The 18,559-nt window shown below is 36.9% G+C and overlaps 1 protein-coding gene across 3 annotated transcripts in view; it reads right to left on the bottom strand.

Annotated features, from left to right (window-relative positions):
• Window positions 1–6,071: 6,071 nt before the first annotated feature.
• MIB1 (MIB E3 ubiquitin protein ligase 1) overlaps window positions 6,072–18,559 on the bottom strand; it is a 75,683-nt gene continuing 63,195 nt past the window's right edge. For 2 of the 3 annotated variants that reach the window (XM_082753349.1, XM_082753351.1), the window contains exons 19-21: window positions 17,923–18,036; window positions 16,714–16,814; window positions 6,072–11,536 (exon numbers count right to left, since the gene is read on the bottom strand). In XM_082753349.1, the coding sequence (XP_082609475.1) occupies window positions 11,396–11,536; window positions 16,714–16,814; window positions 17,923–18,036 (356 nt within the window). In that variant the 3' untranslated portion in view covers window positions 6,072–11,395. The remainder of the gene's footprint in view (window positions 11,537–16,713; window positions 16,815–17,922; window positions 18,037–18,559) is intronic. The other variant, XM_082753350.1, reaches the window with a different exon arrangement.

Here is an 18,559-nt window from a genome sequence, read left to right as displayed (position 1 = left end):
AAACAGCTGCGGTACTACCGACCTCGTCTCAGATAGCTACCCTTTGGCAAAAGCCAATGTATTAATTCATGAAGAATATTATGTTATCATGGCCATACTGCACTGCTACCCTCACTGCTAGTTACCACTGACAGGTTATCATGCCATGAAGATGTCTCAAGCAATCCCTACCATTCAAGCAAAGGCGTAATGCTGCAGCTTTACCATAGCACTGCCCAAGTCAGCATTCGGCCATGACAGGGAAGAGCATAACCTAGGATGTGTCAAGTCCTTACCTGCCTTCTCTAGAAAAAAAAAAAAAAAAAAAAAAAAAAAAAGACAGCTGCAGGCCACCACTATGAATAACCTTAAAAGCATTCAAGCTGTTTAGCTTAATGGTTGAACACCTGTATCTGGTAAAATGGTCAGGGCTAATTTTGTGGGAAAGGATGGGATAAATCCAAGAATTCCAGGCACAACTGTAATACCTACATTGATTTTCTCTCAAAATTACATATCATCTGTAAAAGTAAGGCAGTCCTATTTGGTAACTGAACACGAACAGAAAGAAAAAGGCCATATCAAATAAAAAAACATTAGAGAATAAAGTCCTTTCCTTGTCCTGGAAAGTTACGCAGGATACCACTAGCTGTCCTGTAGACCCACGAGTGCATCCTCACACCCTGTGGAAGGACGTTGCAGGGATAGGTAGGCTGGTAATGGGGAACAGATAAGGAAGAGTGGCCTGCCAAATCTGGGTGTCACATTTTGACTCAGCACAGCAGATGAAGTCTAAAATTAAATGTCTGGTGTCCCAGTCTTGCTCCTGAAGATATGTTTTTCTTATCTAACTCATTTACATGCTACTTACTGAGGAAGCAATGTCAGCTCAGGACATCTAAATGCCTCGAGGGCTTGGCCCACTCAACTCTGCTTGGTTGTAACACTTTGCCCCTGCCTGCTGCAGGGCAAGCACCTCACGCAGGTAATTACTCAGCCGTTGACCTGCAGTAGCTTTTTATGCCACTGCCTATTTGCAGGCACCCACTGTTCACAGTAAATCTAATCCAACATCATTTACCTCGTTACATCCTGGTGTGTGTGTCATGGGAATTAATTGTATGAGGCAGCACAGTAAATCTACAAGGACTGGCTTGCAACTTGCACACCTTCCTTCTCCACATGTTCTAGTTCCAGTGTAAATCCAGGACTTACTAAAATGGGTAGAACTGGTGTGGAAGGACCTATGAGGAATAGCAGGGCATGCAAGACAAAGGAGATGACAGGGTTGCAGCAGGACTCAATGTGTCCATGATAAAAGCTCTCAGGAGTCCAAACTGAACACATTAAAACTCTTCAAGAGTTTCACAATCAAATTTGCCATTTGAGTTTCTCATCTCCCAGATTCCTTAGACTTAGGCCTATGGCTGGAGTATAGTTTTAGGTTCCCCACTGCCTTTGTCCTAACACACTTTTCTGCGCCATCAAGAATGCATAAAGGGCTTCCAGACTTTACATCCTCCGTATGTAGTGGGAGAACACAGTTTCAGAGAACAAGAGTTACATGAAGGTTCCTTCAGCCTTATACAGAATAAGAATCACCTGACGAAAAACGAAGAACAATACGAATTAAGTGATCTAAGTGCCCTGTGCTATAGATCAGAGAAATGCAATTAAACCTTGGGCTTGATGTTTTGAATTGTAAGGCTATACTAGAAACAGCTTAACTAAGCCCTTTGTGTTCAGAAAATCAGCCTTGCCTACACAGATCTGAAGTAGTCTTTATTTACAGGTCTCACCACGAAGGAGGAAGAAGAGAGGAAGAATGACAGCATTGTGTTTCAAAGCCAACAAACCATATAACATGTCCTTTGGGAACTACATGCTGTATAACTGCTGTTTATTTTATATAGCTTTCATACAGAGTATCACAAGTCACCGTATGATCACATAAACAGTAAGGATTATGAAAGCTTAGTAGGAAGAGTATTATTTGGTATGTGGTTTCAGATTTACTCTTATTCAAAGAGGCAGAATGTTTTCATGCTACTCCATGGAGGCAGCAAAAAGCCCAATAACAGAACCCTTCTTTTTGCAGGCAACCCATGCTCATACAAGGGATCCCACTGTCGTGAGCAGATGACTTCTGGTCAACTTAAGTGGGCAAAATACACAGGACTAAGAGACAGTAACCTCTGTCCAGAATGAGTTACTCTGGGAAGTACCTAAGGGTGTCACCAAAAACTGGATCTGAGATAAGGTAACAATGGAAATTTGAGGCAGCCTATAGGGAAAAAAAAGGGGGCGGGGGCGGGGGGGTAACACCTGAATCAGCGACTTGTTCTCTATTTTCTTCATATGGGTGAGAACAGTTTTGACAAAAGCAGCACCCATTCCCTTTCCTCAGGTGGCAGCCACAAGCTCTTTCTTATACTGCCAATATGAAGAAACAAGGGTTATTGATAATGTAACGTGAATTTTTGCTAAGACTGAATTCAGGAATTCCTCCTGTCTGTATATGCAACTAAGAGTGGAGTCAAACACAAGAATAGGGTCCTTCTGTACTAATGCCAAGGCACTGTGCTAACCTCAGTGTAATGGAGATTAATTTTAAAGGGTCTAGGAAAGAACTGCACTGAGAAGGATGGGACACGGTTCTGCTATCAGAAACAGGCTTACAGAAATAATCAAAGTGGAGGACTTGAGCAGTGGGAGACAGAATCAGTGCAGACATGAAATGCAAAAACCCTAAGAGATAGAAAACAGAGAAGAACAAGAGTTACAAACACAAAGGTAAGGAAAGTCCCTTGTTACTTCACTGAGTGCAAGTGAGAAACTGTGCCAACCTGAGAGACACTGATCGTAGTTAGGTTCCTATTTGTGAAATACAACTTTGGTAAAAGGATTGGAAAATTTTGTCTAGGGAATAGCTGTCTGATCTGTTCAGCTTCTTGGTAGAAAGATACTGAGTTGCTTGAAATCTGTGTCTCCAAGCTGCTTGCATGCTCTGGGAAGACTTAAGAACTTGGACATTCCTTCCACTGAGCAGACTGATAGGGTTCAAAGCATATTTAACCATGAGCTGTGCTGCAACTGGGTGGAAAATATTAATCAACTCTAGCCATCTAGGGAGACTGTGGTTATCACGAAGAATATGTGGGACACTCATGCAAGAATTTTTTTTTTTCCCCTGCTCACTGGACAAGTTCTCTCCTAGAGTTTATCTACCCCAACTGAATGCTTTTGAAAAGAAAAAAAAAAAAAAAAAAAAAGGAAAAAAAGCTAGACTAAATGAGTACTTTCAACTAGAGCTAAAGGTAAACACTCCATTGGAACTTTGCCCTAATCAATAGTAGCAATGTTCATGTCACATGAGAGTCAGAGGATAGAATATGGTGCTTACTGCAGTCAGCAAATAAGCTAATTATACTTAGCCTGCTTGAAGAAGGGGACAAGTGAGGTCTGGTCCACCCACATATTAATGCAATCATCATTATCCTTATCCCTTGTTTGCTCTGCGCTTATATTGCAAAAAAAAAAAAAAAAAAAAAAAAAAAACAAACCTTGTCCCAAACGGAGGGTGCTACTGACCCCTTGTGGGAGAAATATTCCGACGTTTTAGGGTGCACGAGTGTCACTGCCTAAACCAGCTCAGATTTAAGTTCGTATACTGAACTCCCACGGGTTTATTGCTAAAGAAAATTTAGTGAAACGGTGTCATAGTTTTGAGAGGGGTCAGTATAACCTCACAAGGGTATTTTCCTGACCTCATGCTGTTTTGCAGGGAGCTAAATTTTGTATTAACTTCTCCAGGGCAGCCAAGCAAGCTTAAGCAAACCATAATTTTAAGAAGTAGATTTTACACTAAATTTCCTACAACTTTGTTTTGAATTATAGCAGAACAAAAGTTTTACATTATCAGCTGACACATTTCTTGGTTCCTAATATGATTAAACCTATTTCAGCACACCACAGCATTGCCCTCTAGAGACTGCTTTTTAGAAGAATTTCTGAGTATCTCCTGGCAAGCCTGGCCATACTCCTCCTTCACTGCAAAGGGAACGAAGTGTTTAAATCCCTCAGGTAACTTCCAGACAAAAGCTTTTCATAAACACCAGTAACAGCATTGATAGGCTTCATTCTTTCAAAAAAAAAAAAATCAAAAAAAAAGGTTTCCAGTGCATGCTGCTGTATTAACTTGAAATAGGCTGCATGAAGCATGAAAATTAGATCTTCAACAGTATCATTCCTGACTGAAATTACCTTTCCATATTGTGGAGAACAAAGTCTGTTAAGGAAACCTCTCTTTTTTAAATCAGATACTGCTGCTAACATTTCTCCCCTGAATAAGATGAAGTACACTCATGAAGAACCACCCTCAGCATTTATGAAACGTCAAATCTGAAGGAAATCTCCACAGCCATATTTTTCCTGCCTTAAACATGCTGCATATTGGAAACAGCTTGAATTAATTAGGAGTGCAAGGTGCATTAAGATACAGAGCGGTGTGTTTGTAAACTGCCCTTTCTTTTGGGTCCACCACCCTTCTCAGTGTGGAAGAAGCCTTCTCAAAATCTACAAACATCAATCTCTAACACCAGCCACACCCACTGTGACCAACATTAGGGGCTAAAACCCTAGAGACCACGGAGACCACATCCTAAAGCCTATACTAAAGCTGTTGCCATCACTTGATGCAGTATACCTGAGATGCAGTAGGCATCTCTCATTTCCCTAAACATGAAGATGAGGGCTGGGAGAGAAAGGTCCCTCCCACCTGGTGACACTGAACAAGTACAAGTCTATGGGGCCTGATGCCATACACCCCAGGGGCCTGAGGGAACTGGCTGAGGGAGTTGCCAAGCCTCTCCCCATCATATCTGAGAAGTCCTGGCCGTCAGGCCATGCGGTGACTGGAAAAGAGAAATATCACTCCCATTTTTTGAAAGGGTAGGATGGAGGATTTGGGGAACTACCTACCGGTGAGCCTCACCTCTGTACTTAGAAAGCTCATGGAGCAGATCCTCCTGGAAGCAATGTCAAGGCATATGCAGGACAAAGGTGATCCGAGACAGCCAGCATGGCTTCACCAAGGGCAAATTGTGCTGACCAGTCTGGTGGCCCTCTAACGATGATGGAGTGACTGCATCAGCTGACAAGGGAAGACTGACCAATGTCATCTGCCTGCACTTCTGTAAGGCCTTTGACACAGTCCCACGTGACATCCTGGTCTCCAAATTGGAGAGAGATGGATTTGAAGGGTGGCTCATTCAGTGGATAAGGAATTGGCTTGAAGGCTGCACCCAGAGAGTTGCGGTCAATGGCTCCATGTCCAGGTGGAGGCCAGGGATGAGTGGTGTCCCTCAGGGGTCTGTCCTGGGACCAGTGCTGTTTTGCTGAGACTGATTGATTTTGTTACCTTTAGTTAAATAGATATATTTTGAATGTATCCATTAAATTGAATCCTAAAAGCACAAACTTTGGTGCAGTAAATGCTGTCTCAGAGAACGTGAGCTACTATATCTGGCAGGAGATTTTTAAGTGATCCCATTCATATAGCCAGATCCATACAGGTTGTTCACTAACAAGATGGAATCTAACACAAATTTAACAGCAACTCTAATTAGTATAATGAATTGTGTACAGATACAAAAATTTGCACAAAAAAAAAAAAAGCTTAAGGTCAAACTTTTTGTTGTTACAACATAATCTGCCTTCATACTTCTGCTGTGTTATTTAAGAAATATTTGAGTATCTGGAAAATTCAAAGGCACTCAGCATTTCTGATGTTGCTGTAAACTCACTCTTCAGTGGTATATTCTAAAGAACCAGAATGTTTTGAGCTTTGGATTACAATCTCCCTCACTAGATAAGGTCTGGGGTCTTTAAAGATTACCTGCCAAGAACTCACAGTTACCAGACATTTGTTCAGGTATACAATTTTCTACTTCTGTGGCAACATCTAACTTCATTACAAGTAGAATCAAATTAAACGAGCTAAAAAAACACCCTTCCCAATGATGTGTGCACAGAAATCAGTATTAATTCTGTCTCATTACATCTTCAAATCAAAGCTATTGAAAGCCAGCGTGTATCTTATATAACAAGTTTTATTAACCATACAGTACATTAGCATTTCTCTTGAAAAGCTTAGACCTTGCTAAGCAGTTTTAATGAAAGCAATTATATAATGCTATCTGCATACAGAAACCCACTACATTCACACAGACAACCTTAAATTTCTCCAATAAACAGTCATGTCAAAAGCTACAATTTACTGAAAATACAAAGTTGGTTTTAACAGAAGCAAAAATGTTCCTGTGGTTCAGTAAAACCTGTTTTGTAATATGAATAATTTGCATTCCTGAAGACATGAGGCTTGGGACAAAAAGTATTTCCTAGAAGCTCAAAATGAGACATTTTTGATAACATGAAATGGCATGCAAACATAAGAGACTTGTTGCTGATTCTCTTTCTTAAAAGAAAACAAAAAACAACAACAAAAAAAAAAAAAACACAACAACTTACTGGGCCAGAATAAAGCAGGCATTTTTACACGTTGGTTTATACAACAACCTCTCCCTTGACACCAAAGACACCCCCTACAGAACATTTTGTCAGCTCTCTTTCCCACAAACGCTGCTTCTGTACATTCGTATACTATGCCCTTCAGAGCCCCAGGACTGGTGCAACAATGACACAACTCACAGGAAGTTTAGCAAAACCTAATATTGCCAATTTCCTTTACAGAAAACACGTACAAGCATATAAATCCATGGCAGGGGCATTTCAGTTCTATGAACAGAAACTCCTCCAAAGATACTTGATACTTGCACTCTGTAAGGACTCGACAGCTGCTGCCCATCACTTAGTTCTACCAAGGCACTGTACAGTCACTGCATCCACAGTATTCCCCACGCTGTGCTGAAGAATATTGTGAATTTCTTTAAGTTGTTAAAAAGCCCTGAGTCAGAACTTTTTTTTTCTTTGTTTGTTTTTAACCACAGGCTCAGCTATAAAACCTCTAAACTCTTTTTTTTTTTTTAATTCTAAAACTTCTGTGATAAGTTTTGTTTTGTCAGCACAAACAAGGTACGAAATGCATAAAAAGACAAGAGTACAGATTCCAGCAACTTCTGCAAGAATAATATACAATGTACACTGTGGCAAATCATACAGCTCAGTTGTATGTAATTTATACAGTCAGTAAAAACCATTCGCAATGAATTCAGACATGGAAACTGATGAAGCAAAATAAAACTGAAATGTTCCCCATCCTTTCCCAAAGACAAAGAATAACCAGCAAAGAATTCAATACTTTGACAGAAAGGAGGTAGCCTTACTAAAAGTTAGGATGGAGTGATATTTTAAGTGAAAACTTATGTAGCACAAAGAACAGTATAGGCTTTTCGGTTCATCAGCTGCTACTGGAAGAGTAAAATTAAGTTTCTGACACGTAATGTGCAGTATTACAGAAGAAGCTTAGACAGATCACTAGCCCAAAGCAACTTCTTCAAACAATGTAGTGTTCACGAACACTGCAATACTGCTAGAAATAAGTACGCATACATAAAACTTCATCTCTAGAAAATAGCTACACGATAAAGACTTATATTATTTTAAAAGACCATTTCACGTCTTTAGAAGAAGCTAAAATACTGATTGTAAGACTATGCTAACAAGGCACAAGTACTTGTGCAAATCTGCTAGATCCTTACTCAATTCAAGTTAAGAGCAATAGTTCCTAATCCATCTTTCTTATTTACAAAGTAACTTCTTTATTCTCCTGCCTATTTTTTCAGTATGCTGAAAATCGGATTCCTCCAAATCTTAACATACCAGCAGAGAGTATTTCAACAAATGCAAGGCATGGACCAATAGCCCCAATTCTAAAAAAAGTGCCAAATCGGTTCAACAGGAGCTTGGGTACAGCAAATGATACACAGTAGGTTGGGAAAAAAAAAACAATAACCACACAAAAGTTAACAAGCTACAACTATTTAGCATGTTGTATTAGCCTTTTAGGTTGTCTCCATACCCTTAAATCACCGTGCACTCATGTGACCATTTATGTATTTCACTAAATTGAAAGAAGTGCTGTAACCATCTGTGCGTAACTCACATCTGAACAATATTTATTATCAGGTGTCTTCTTGATTTGCTTGGGAAACAAGTGGAGATATTATATCCGATTTGATTTCAAAACTGCTATTAAATATTAGGGGACAATCTTAAGAAACAAAGCCTGCAACCCTTAAATTTCAGTGTATCAGAGGCAAATGCCTTACCAGTTTTTCATCTAATTTTCACTTTGCTCCCCAATATTAATGATAATAACGAGATCTATGCTTTCATCTCCTGCTGAAGGCAGATGCACGATAACATACCCTCAACTTTCCTGTTTGCTACCTATGATCCTCTTTGGCTTTCCAATCAAGCTTCTGTTTTTCATTCTCCGTGTTTAAGTGTTACCCAACTGAACATTTGCACCCTGTGCACGTTGCCCAGGTGAGCCAAGACTCAGGGGAGTGGATGAGCTCGCTAGCTGCCTCAGCAACACCAGGTCACCTTGGGCAGTCAGAATCCAAGGATAGTGTGTGAATCTACAGGTCTGTCCTAAGTGACACTGGATTTGCAAGTATTTTTCTGAAGTCTTTTGAAAGGCAAGTAGCGTAGTTAGTAAGCAAGTATGTTAGTTAGTTTACCTTGTTTTGTTTTTGGTTTTGTTTTTTTTTTTTTTTTCTAATTGAGCTGTTTCTCTTAATATCTTGATAGCATTGAGTTAAATCCCCAACATTGAGATATTTTAATTTCATCTGCCACACTACACCGTCCAATGGGTCCAGTTACTAACTTTTATGCAGTCACATACACCTGGTGTGACTGCAGCACAGAAGCCTGGAAATGCTCCTACAGCGATACCTTCAGTCACTGTGCATACATCCATATGACTGTGATGACAGGCAAATATTAAGAGTGTTATAAAGTAACTTACAGCTTCTGTCGTAAAGTACAAGCCTAACAACATTACCCACTCATGCTACCATCTGTGCCTCCTGCAGACCCCGAGTGTTTAACATTCAACTCCAGTTTTCCACACAGGATGCTTTAGATCAGTTCTCGCTCAGGTGAATTATTTAATTTTTAATATGAAGTTGAACTACTTTCAAGTAATTCTGACTTCTTCCAGTGAGAAAGAATTAGGAAAATGTCAGCTGCTATTGAGGTTTCAATTTTGAGCTGCATTATCATTAAGAAATCCACCCTGCCTTTGTGCTGACCATATAGAGAGGTTTCCTTAAAGGGAAAATAAGAGACAACATTCAAAATGTGTCTGCCAGAACTAGAGGAAACTGAGGTACAGATCCGAGGCACTCCAGGACAAAACTCAGAATGGATGGACAAATGGCATGTCTTATGACCGTATCATGTTTGGAGGAACACTGACAGAAGCTGAAGCCTACTGTAGACAGTTCAGTTGCCAAACACTACCAAAAAAAAAAAAAAAATCAGTGTTAGTGACATACACATTGTCCAAACAAAACCAGCACTGGACACTTGTGTGCAATCAGAGCCTAAGTGGAGATAGTGAAATAATGAAGTGAAAAAAAGCCTTTTATCAAAAATTTTCCAAAGCTCCTTGAAATCTTGGTATTTTAGAACAGGGACCCAAGCAAGAAAAGGGAGGGCTGTTCAATTTGGTCAAGATGACAAATACATAGATTATTTAAGAACAAATGACTACTAGTATACAAAATTAAACAGGATGTTATGCTGATTCCAGATAATGATTGTGTCATCAAAAGACTGAGATTAATTTTTAATTTTTAAAAAGGAGATCAGTTTTATTCTTTATGCTTACTTGAATCTTCCCCTGAACTACCCCTTTTGCCATATTTTTGCCATATGCAATCAGAACGGAATAAGAAATTCATCTTAGCTGCAAGGGAGGCACCTGAATGACTCCAGGTTATATTTCTTTGTTGTTCTGCATTCAAACAAAGCCAGCACAATGGCAAAGGGCTACATAAACTGCACTCAGTTAAATAATCTGCTGAATCTCTTAGGAGTAAAGCCCACATTCCTGTTAGCTGCAAGCAACCTTTAAATTAGTATACTTCCTTCCACCCAAAAAGACAGAAGGAGGTACTTGTTATCAAAATGTTAAGTTTGAAGCCCTCACAGTAGTACTTTCAGGTCCATGAATACGTCTCAGTCACATCAGTGACAGCTATCTCCCTCAGCTGACTTCAGCTCACCTAGGCATGGCTCAAAATTAACTGCTCTTCCAGCAATATTCTGAACTGCAATATTACCTATTAATAGTTTGTCACTAATGTTCTGGTATAACACCCAGCACAGATGAATAAGCTGTATTAAATCTTTGCTTTTGCTCTTGATACCCTTCGCCTGGAGACAACGCAACTAATTTAAGAGAGGAAAATAATATGTAGCTTGCTTCATACGTCATAAGATACAACATTAAAGGTTAACTTTTGCAAACTTCATCTGTTTTTTCTAATTTGTAGACCCAGAATATTTAAATGGCCCTACGTATATATTTGTTCCCCCACAACTGACCAAATTCACTCATCCAAGACAGATCAACCAACCCACTGCTCCTATGTTTTACTATCCAACCAAGTTAAAAGCAGTTCCATACGTAACTGTGTGGCTAGCAGACCCAAGAAGTTCACTAGTTACGTTACCTTGAACCTGTTACACTAAAGTGCAGTTTGAGGAATGCAACATCTCCAAACTACTTTGTTTCTTTTTTCCTGTTTTTTTCCCAACCCATCCTCAGAAAGGGCATATTAAAGTTTAAATTAGCTTAACATTGTATTTTGAGGCCTGGTCTTAGTGAAATAGTAGGATATTTATTATTACTGTTTACGCACTTTGTATTGACTTTGCGTTATTGTGTATTTCAAGATAACAATTCTTGTGAATCGTAACTGTCACAGGAAATCTGAACGTTCTCCAGAAAAGCGTTAAACAAAAAAGCACTACATATTTATATTCAATAATAACTGACAATATATTAAAAAAGGGGCAAAAAAGTACATTGCTTGACACCTTATACATACATTACAAAACACGAAATAAACCAAAACAAGATTGTCCCTTTACATTTTAAGGGGAAGAAAACAACAGAAAGAAAACTAAAAAAAGACTGCTGTAAATTAGCTTCAGGCTCAGATCTTAGTTTTAAGAGTAAAGTTAAAAGCTGACTGTTCAAATACTGTTCTATTATTTGGTGTGTTCACAGTCTTTAAAGAATTACCATGTAATGAACCTGTGCTACAGTATTAGAAATGTTTTCTTTAGAACCTTTTACTGCCTTTCAGACTTGCAGAGATGTAAATCATTCAGATGTCCTTATTATTCATGAACTATCACTGGTTCGTTCCACTGTTTAATACAAAAGGATCCTTCGTTCAATTGCCTTGCGGCATATCGGGCATTCGCTCATTCGGTCTCCACAAAGCTGACACGTTCCATGGCCACAGAGAAAGATCATATTCTTCAGACGGTCCAAACAGACAGGACACATGGTCTGTAAAAGATTTTGACAGGTTACATAGTCAATGACAGCACTGATGCAGTATTGAGAATGCAATAGATAAATTACTGAAAATTAACAATAAATATGCCATCTTAAGTGTAACAGATCATTGGCATAGCATAACCCAGTGACTGAGCATATATTCCAAAACCTTATTATTATTTTTTTAAAACATACATTTTTACATCACATTGATCTAAGGTTTTGGGGCTTTTCATGACACAAAGCTTGTGCTTTTTGTTGCTTTGTCTGCTTTCTGTTCTTGTTTTTTTTTGTTTGTTTTTTTTTCCTCAGATGTGATCTCCAACTAAGGCAACCAAGTAGTAGGTTGATACCAAATTTTCATTATCATCACCTAAATTTGCAAAATTAAGACACTATTCAGCAACATTCCCTTTTACATGACGTAATCTCTCAGGGAACAAAAAGCATAAAATTTTATGTCATGCAATGCTCAGGTAAATGATTTACCAATTCATTCTCAGGCTCCCTAGCTAATCAGGTACTTACCTTTACAGAAGACGCACTAAACATATGCAAAAAACAATAAAAATGCTGCATAATCAATATTACATGTAAAGATTCAATTCTGATAATTGCAGTCTTTACTAATGGAAATAATCTACATTTTCTACAAAAAGAATACCAAGTTGTATATGAAGAGCAATTAATAAATCAGTGACCTTCAGTCATAACAATAGCACAGCAAACTTTTAAAAGCCTTTTTAATTGATGAATATTAAAGTGACAGCCAATGCCCAAAAAGATCTAAAGCTCTTCAACAGCAAAGTTTATTTTGTATTGAATAAATAAGGAACAATGTCCTTCACCTGTCATATGTAGAAATTGAAGTTTTTGTAAGGCATGTTCCTTCACCATAAGTATATTGTAGCGTATCTTATATTAGGATTTCATCTTAAGAGGTTTATCAAAGGTTAGTAAATGAATAGATATTTAACATATGATAATTGTTAATATTGTTCTACAGTCCAACAAATCACATCTATGATGTGCTCAGAACTGAGACACACTAACACAATGTATATTTTATATATAATATGAAATGCTAACAGGTACAAGACTTCAACCACAAACTCATTTTATCACTGCCTTGCACTTGTGACTTGTTTCTATACTAACTGCCGGGAGTTTACTTCAGTTTGTTCATTTTTGAGAAATATAGGCCATACTAGGAACCCTGTCCAGTATAATCTTAAAATATAGTTTCTATGGAATTAATAGATATTACTTTCTAATGTTGATTGCTTAGATGAAGACAAAAATAAAAAATAAAAATAAAAATAAATACATATATAAATAGAGCTGAAATTTGCATGGAATTTGGCCACATGCCTATTTTGATTTCCAGGATATCAATATAATGTGCTAGTAGATACGTCAAACTGCCAGATAAAACCTCATGTCACTTTGTTATACAAAAAAGGATACAAAAAAAAATTAAACAAACACCATGCTCCAGTTTTGCCAGAATTTCTAAACTATCACACCAAAACAGTCTCCAAAACTAAAAATATGCAGATTGACTGTCTGCCAGTCCAGCTTATCTTCCCATTCACACCATGTCATCATCTACACTTCCCAATGGAAAAATTAGTCAGTAACCTACCGTCTTCAGTATGAATGAAACAGCTATCAGTTTCCAATGAATATGCAGTTGTCCTGTGACAAGTATCCAGAATCTAATACCATTAACCTGATGTCCTTTGATAAAGGATTGAAAAGCAACCCAAATCTTACCACTGGAGAAAAATAAAAAACACAGCCCTTATTCTACATTCTTAGCTTAATTATTTGCCCGTGTGTCTAAATACAATGTTAGAATTACTGAAATTAAATTACCTGTTTTTCTCCAAAATGCTACATGAACATTTGAAAAATGAAAACACCCATCAAGGGATACAAAAAATATCTTTTCAAACACTGTTGCTTCTGATGAATTAATTCAGTCAAACACAGAAATACTAACAGCTTCATCTTCTAGATCTCTTCCTCAATTGCATATGCAGTATTAGCAAATTGCCCAGTTTCTCCTGCTCACTACAAACATGGAATATTTAAAATATATGAATTGTTTTATTTCTTAATATGATACTACTTCAACATTTATGCTACTTCACGAAGTAGGAAAATTATTAGTAGCCTTCATTGCTTAACTACCTGCTCATATGCACTTTTACAGGGGAATAAAGTTCATTATATGCCTTACAGCCAATTTGTGCCACAGCAGCAGGAAATAAGCAGAATCTATTTCCAATAGTTTGCTAGAGTGTTCTCTGTATGAAATCACATTTAACATCTTTTACATGTGTGAATCATTTGACTACCGTCTCCTGAAGGAAAACAAATGGTATAAAAAGGCACTATATCTGTTATATGTAAAAATAACTTCTACAGATAGTAAAAGTAGGTCTGAAAAAGTATTCATCACACCTATAATTATAACTTGGCCTGGTAATTCAAATAAACCAATTTTTTACCACTAACAAGATGTTTTAAACTGTTTGAAATATTTCCTTATTACTAAAAACATTTTCTCCAACAATATACAGGTGGCACAGTGACAAAATAAATTGATTTTTAAATAGAAAGAAAGTGATGTAAGTATGGTGAAGGAACATACACAAGGTATTAGACAGATGATGATGATTATGTATGAAATGGGGTGAAGGTATCACAATTACAGTCAAAAGGGTTCACATTCAGGGAATCCCTGAAGAATGGTGTGGTCGTCAGATGTGGGAGATTCAGCTGACATCAGGCATCACTTCTGCTTGGCACGAGAAATGGTTTTAAAAGCTTGCTGCACTAACATATTAGATTATCATTGAAGGTATGAGTTGAAACAGGTTTATACCTGCTGAAAGAGAACAAATTAATTTTAAGTACAAAACTATCATTGTAACCAAAAGAGCGAACTGTTAAAGCACAAAGCAAAAGAATACATGACTGAAGTCGAATGCTATGCATCAATTCAGGCACAAATTTAAAAGATCAGATGACTGACTGTAATCACATCCTACTTGCTACTCTTAAGTGTGACACAAAACTTGCCTCCTCACTCAAATAAGCTGAAAAGACAGTAAGCAAACAAGAAAGCTCTCAAGCCAAAATCTGCACAAGAATGACCAGAACCATCTCTTTCTGGTCAAACAGGTATTGAATAATCACCTGTTTGATACTTATTTAAAAAATAAATAAATAAATATTAATGGACGAAAGGGCATTTCAAAGTGAAGGAATGGACCTCAATTCTCAAAGCATTCCAGTATTAAATCTTTCTTACTACTGCAAATATGAAAACCAGAAAATACAAGTAGAGAATAACATGTATAAAATAATTATTCTTTTCTCCCTAATACAACATAACTTTCTGATATTAGCTCCTTGCTATAGCAATTCCCTAGGGTAAGACAAAATTATTATGAATAAAAGAGCACCTTACGAGGACTGAAAAACCCACAACTGAGATCACGTCTAATCAAGGAGAAAAACTGTAAAATGAAGTAGTTTTTCTTTTGCATCCCTCCATTAAAAAAATATTACCATATCCAAACAGAACTCAGATCATTTATAAACTCATAAAATAAAGTAACCAGAAAAAAAAAATACATCTGAAGAAAACAGATTACTTGGATTAGAGCATTCATCTGCATGTTTGGATCTATCATTTTAAATGCCAAAGCAGTAACCTTATTATCAACAAAGTTACTTTTTTCATCCAACGACGTTATAAAAAGTAAAACTGAAATAAAACAGCAGATCTAAGAAGTCACAGATCTGCACTAGCTCCAGATGTTACCGTTGAGGAAGACATGCATTTCTCAAATGACAATTTTTAATCTGCATGTTCTTTTGCAGACACAAACTATGAAAGAGTATGCTTTTAATCAGATATTAGAACTTTACTGCTGCTAGGGTCTTGGACAGCTCTCATATGACAGGAGCAGGTTTTCACCGACATGTCACCAAGATAAAAATTCGACAGTATATCAGCTCTCAAATATAAGGCATTTAGGTATGGGTCCTAGAACTAGTGACCCAAAACTTCAGTCTTAACTTTCATGCACATGAACAGCTGAGAGTAACAACCATCTCAGCTAGATGGGATGAAGTACTGCAGACTGCTTTAAGCCTCCAAGAAGAAGAGGAAAGTAGTGTAACAAGAAGGTTTCTTTGTCTCTTATACTCATTAATTTTTTTTTTTTCTAATTATGTTATATGGAAGTCAAAAATCACATATCAGGGTTCTCTTCTAAGACAGTAAGTTCATACTGTAGTCCAATACCCAAGTCTTTTACTGCTGAAAAATATCAAATTTTCATTTGTTCAGATGGAAAAGGTTTAAAGGTTGGACTAGATGATCTTACAGGTCTTTTCTTACCTAACCGATTCTAGGATTCTACATGATTCTAAAAGCAATGAAACCATGTAGTGATTTACCACAGGAAAAGTCCCGCATGTAGACAGCACTTCAATAGTATTTCAATAATTCTCATGAAACTAGACTTAGAGGCATAACAAATCTAAACAGATGGCTCTCAATTCTCTGAAACATTAATTTTGAGGTGTTTTGTTTTTATTAGGTTTCTAAATGGCATGCAACTTAATTAACCAATGAATTATCACTATCTATAGCCAATATAAATAGATTTCCACCTGCAAATATGATGCATAATTACAAAAGAAAAAAACTCTCATTTACATTCTAAATATTCAAATTATGTACTTACACCCCATGGATTTCATTTTGCAACCAGACACAAATTGTTTTAACAGTACATAAACTAGATACTACAGCTAAATGCCAGCCACTGCTCAAAGGCACCTCGTGAACAGACAAGTTAAGGTTCGGCTCGATATAGAGCAGTGAAAAATATCTACTTTCATCAGTGTTCTGTGAGAACAACAATTGCTGTAGCTAGTACATTCAGTCAGCTCAACAAGCATGGGACACTTGTTTTTTGTTTTTATTTTTAAATCTGTACACAGACGACAAACATACATCATAAAAATTATTGGTTAACTAAGATTTAAGAACTGAGTAACTTCAATGTGTTATTTTGTTTTAAATAACAGAAGATGTATCGGCTTTTTAATTGGCTTAAGTTACCTTAGTGGTCCATAAAATTTTTATCTAGCACTTTTACCTGTTCCTTGATGTCTTGTAACTGTTGCTGCAGCTTCTGTACATCTGCATTGACATTAGTGTTGTCTTTGTCTTTCTGCATAACTGGAATGTTTCCACTTGCTGTAATTTAGAGAAAATAAAGATATGTGATTACGTCTAATGAAACAGGAATAATTATTTCCAGAACACTAGCTATAATTTTTCAATTATCTAAAATAATGTCATTCAAATAGATTTGATCATCTAATTTAATTCACTATAACTTCACTGCAGCTCAATTCCTGAAGAACTTTTGAGTTTTGTAGCAACAAAGTTGGCAAATATTTCCTCAATAATAATGCTCAAAATGACTCTAAGCACCTCAGTGTTTTCAGAGTTATTTGTCAGTGATGCTCCTCCAGTGAAGTTTAAAAAAAAATAAAATCAAGCAGAGCCCTTTCACTCTGAAAAACCCTTTTTATCCACATAGCTGATTCTATTTGGTGATCAAATCTATACACAAGTATCATGGAAATAGTTTGGTTAAATTCTAAAGCAACTCAGGTTATGTTTTGTCTTTGATTGATCCAGGAAGCGATGTTGCTATATAAAACCAAAAAATCGAGAAGTACTTCATATGACAAATTTCAAATTTACAACATATTAAAAGCCTGATTTTAAGGATTATACTTCTCCATTTATGAATAGTGTGAAAAGAATGACTTAACATTCCAATTCAGATAAAATTAAATTCAAACACTGCATACCACACGTGTAGTCCATAAAAATAATTCATAGAAATTACTCAAAAAAGTCACAAAAAGTTTTAGAAAATCAAAGCAGGTAATGTAAAACTGAACGATGTCATGGAAATTGCTTATATCTAGATGCTAAACAGTTACTATTTCTTTATTAGTCAGACAGTTCCAGAAATAAAAATAATACATGCATGGACTCTCATGCACAATCACAGTCTTTTTCTTTGTAGGTCATTAATAAGTTGCCAAGAAGTCATGTATGTTTCCGCTTCTACTCTGGACAATGTAGGCAGTCCTTTAGAGAAATGGTTGGTGCTATCATAGCATTGATAGCAATACAGAAGGAGGCAGCATAAACAGGTAACTGATACATGGCTATTAAACTTTTCTTCAAAATGAAAAGGAAAGATTTAGGTCTTTTCAAAGAATAAGAAAGGAAATAAGAAGTTGTTGGAGGGAAGGGAAAGAGTATGGGTCTTGGAGTCACTCACAAATATCATCAGTGGTATCTTCTGTACCTTTCCCTCCGCAGCACATTATGAAAGGCACTCTTCGCTCTACCACTGCCCGACATTGTACGCATTTCTTCATCAAGCTTGCACAATCTGAGAGGACAGAGAAATAAATTAAGAAATAAATCCTGCTATTCTCACTGTTCTTCTCTCTTAACATGAGCGTGTTTATTCTTTTCACAGTAACGATATACCAATACCATAACAAAGGTTTACAATACAAATATTTACTTGTGTTTGTTTTCACTTCATTTTCTGTAAATCACACCCATAAACAATCTCATTTGGGATTCAAAGCAAACTTGTTCTATTTATTTTCTTTTAACATTATTTCTGGTGAGCAGGTTCCTCTTTTTCCAACCAAATATCTATTCCACAAGACTTACTGAAGTTAAAAAAGTAAAATCACACCCATTTGAGACCAGAACTTCCAAGAATGTCTTGATTACCTGCTTTTTCTTCCATAACCAAGGACCTCATATATTGTACTAACATGCCAGGGGCAAACAGAGGTGGTTCCTTGCCCTCAAAAGAGTAAACCCATATGTTTTGATACCATCCTAGAAAGAAAGCTAGCATTATTCTGCAAAAGGCAAGTGACAATGCCTCAAAATTG

This window comes from Aythya marila (genome assembly GCF_965140915.1).
Source record: "Aythya marila genome assembly, chromosome: 2".
In the NCBI taxonomy this organism is placed as follows: Eukaryota; Metazoa; Chordata; class Aves; order Anseriformes; family Anatidae; genus Aythya; species Aythya marila.
The sequence above is the reverse complement of the archived record's forward strand: the minus strand, read 5'-3'. Positions and strand labels throughout refer to the sequence as shown.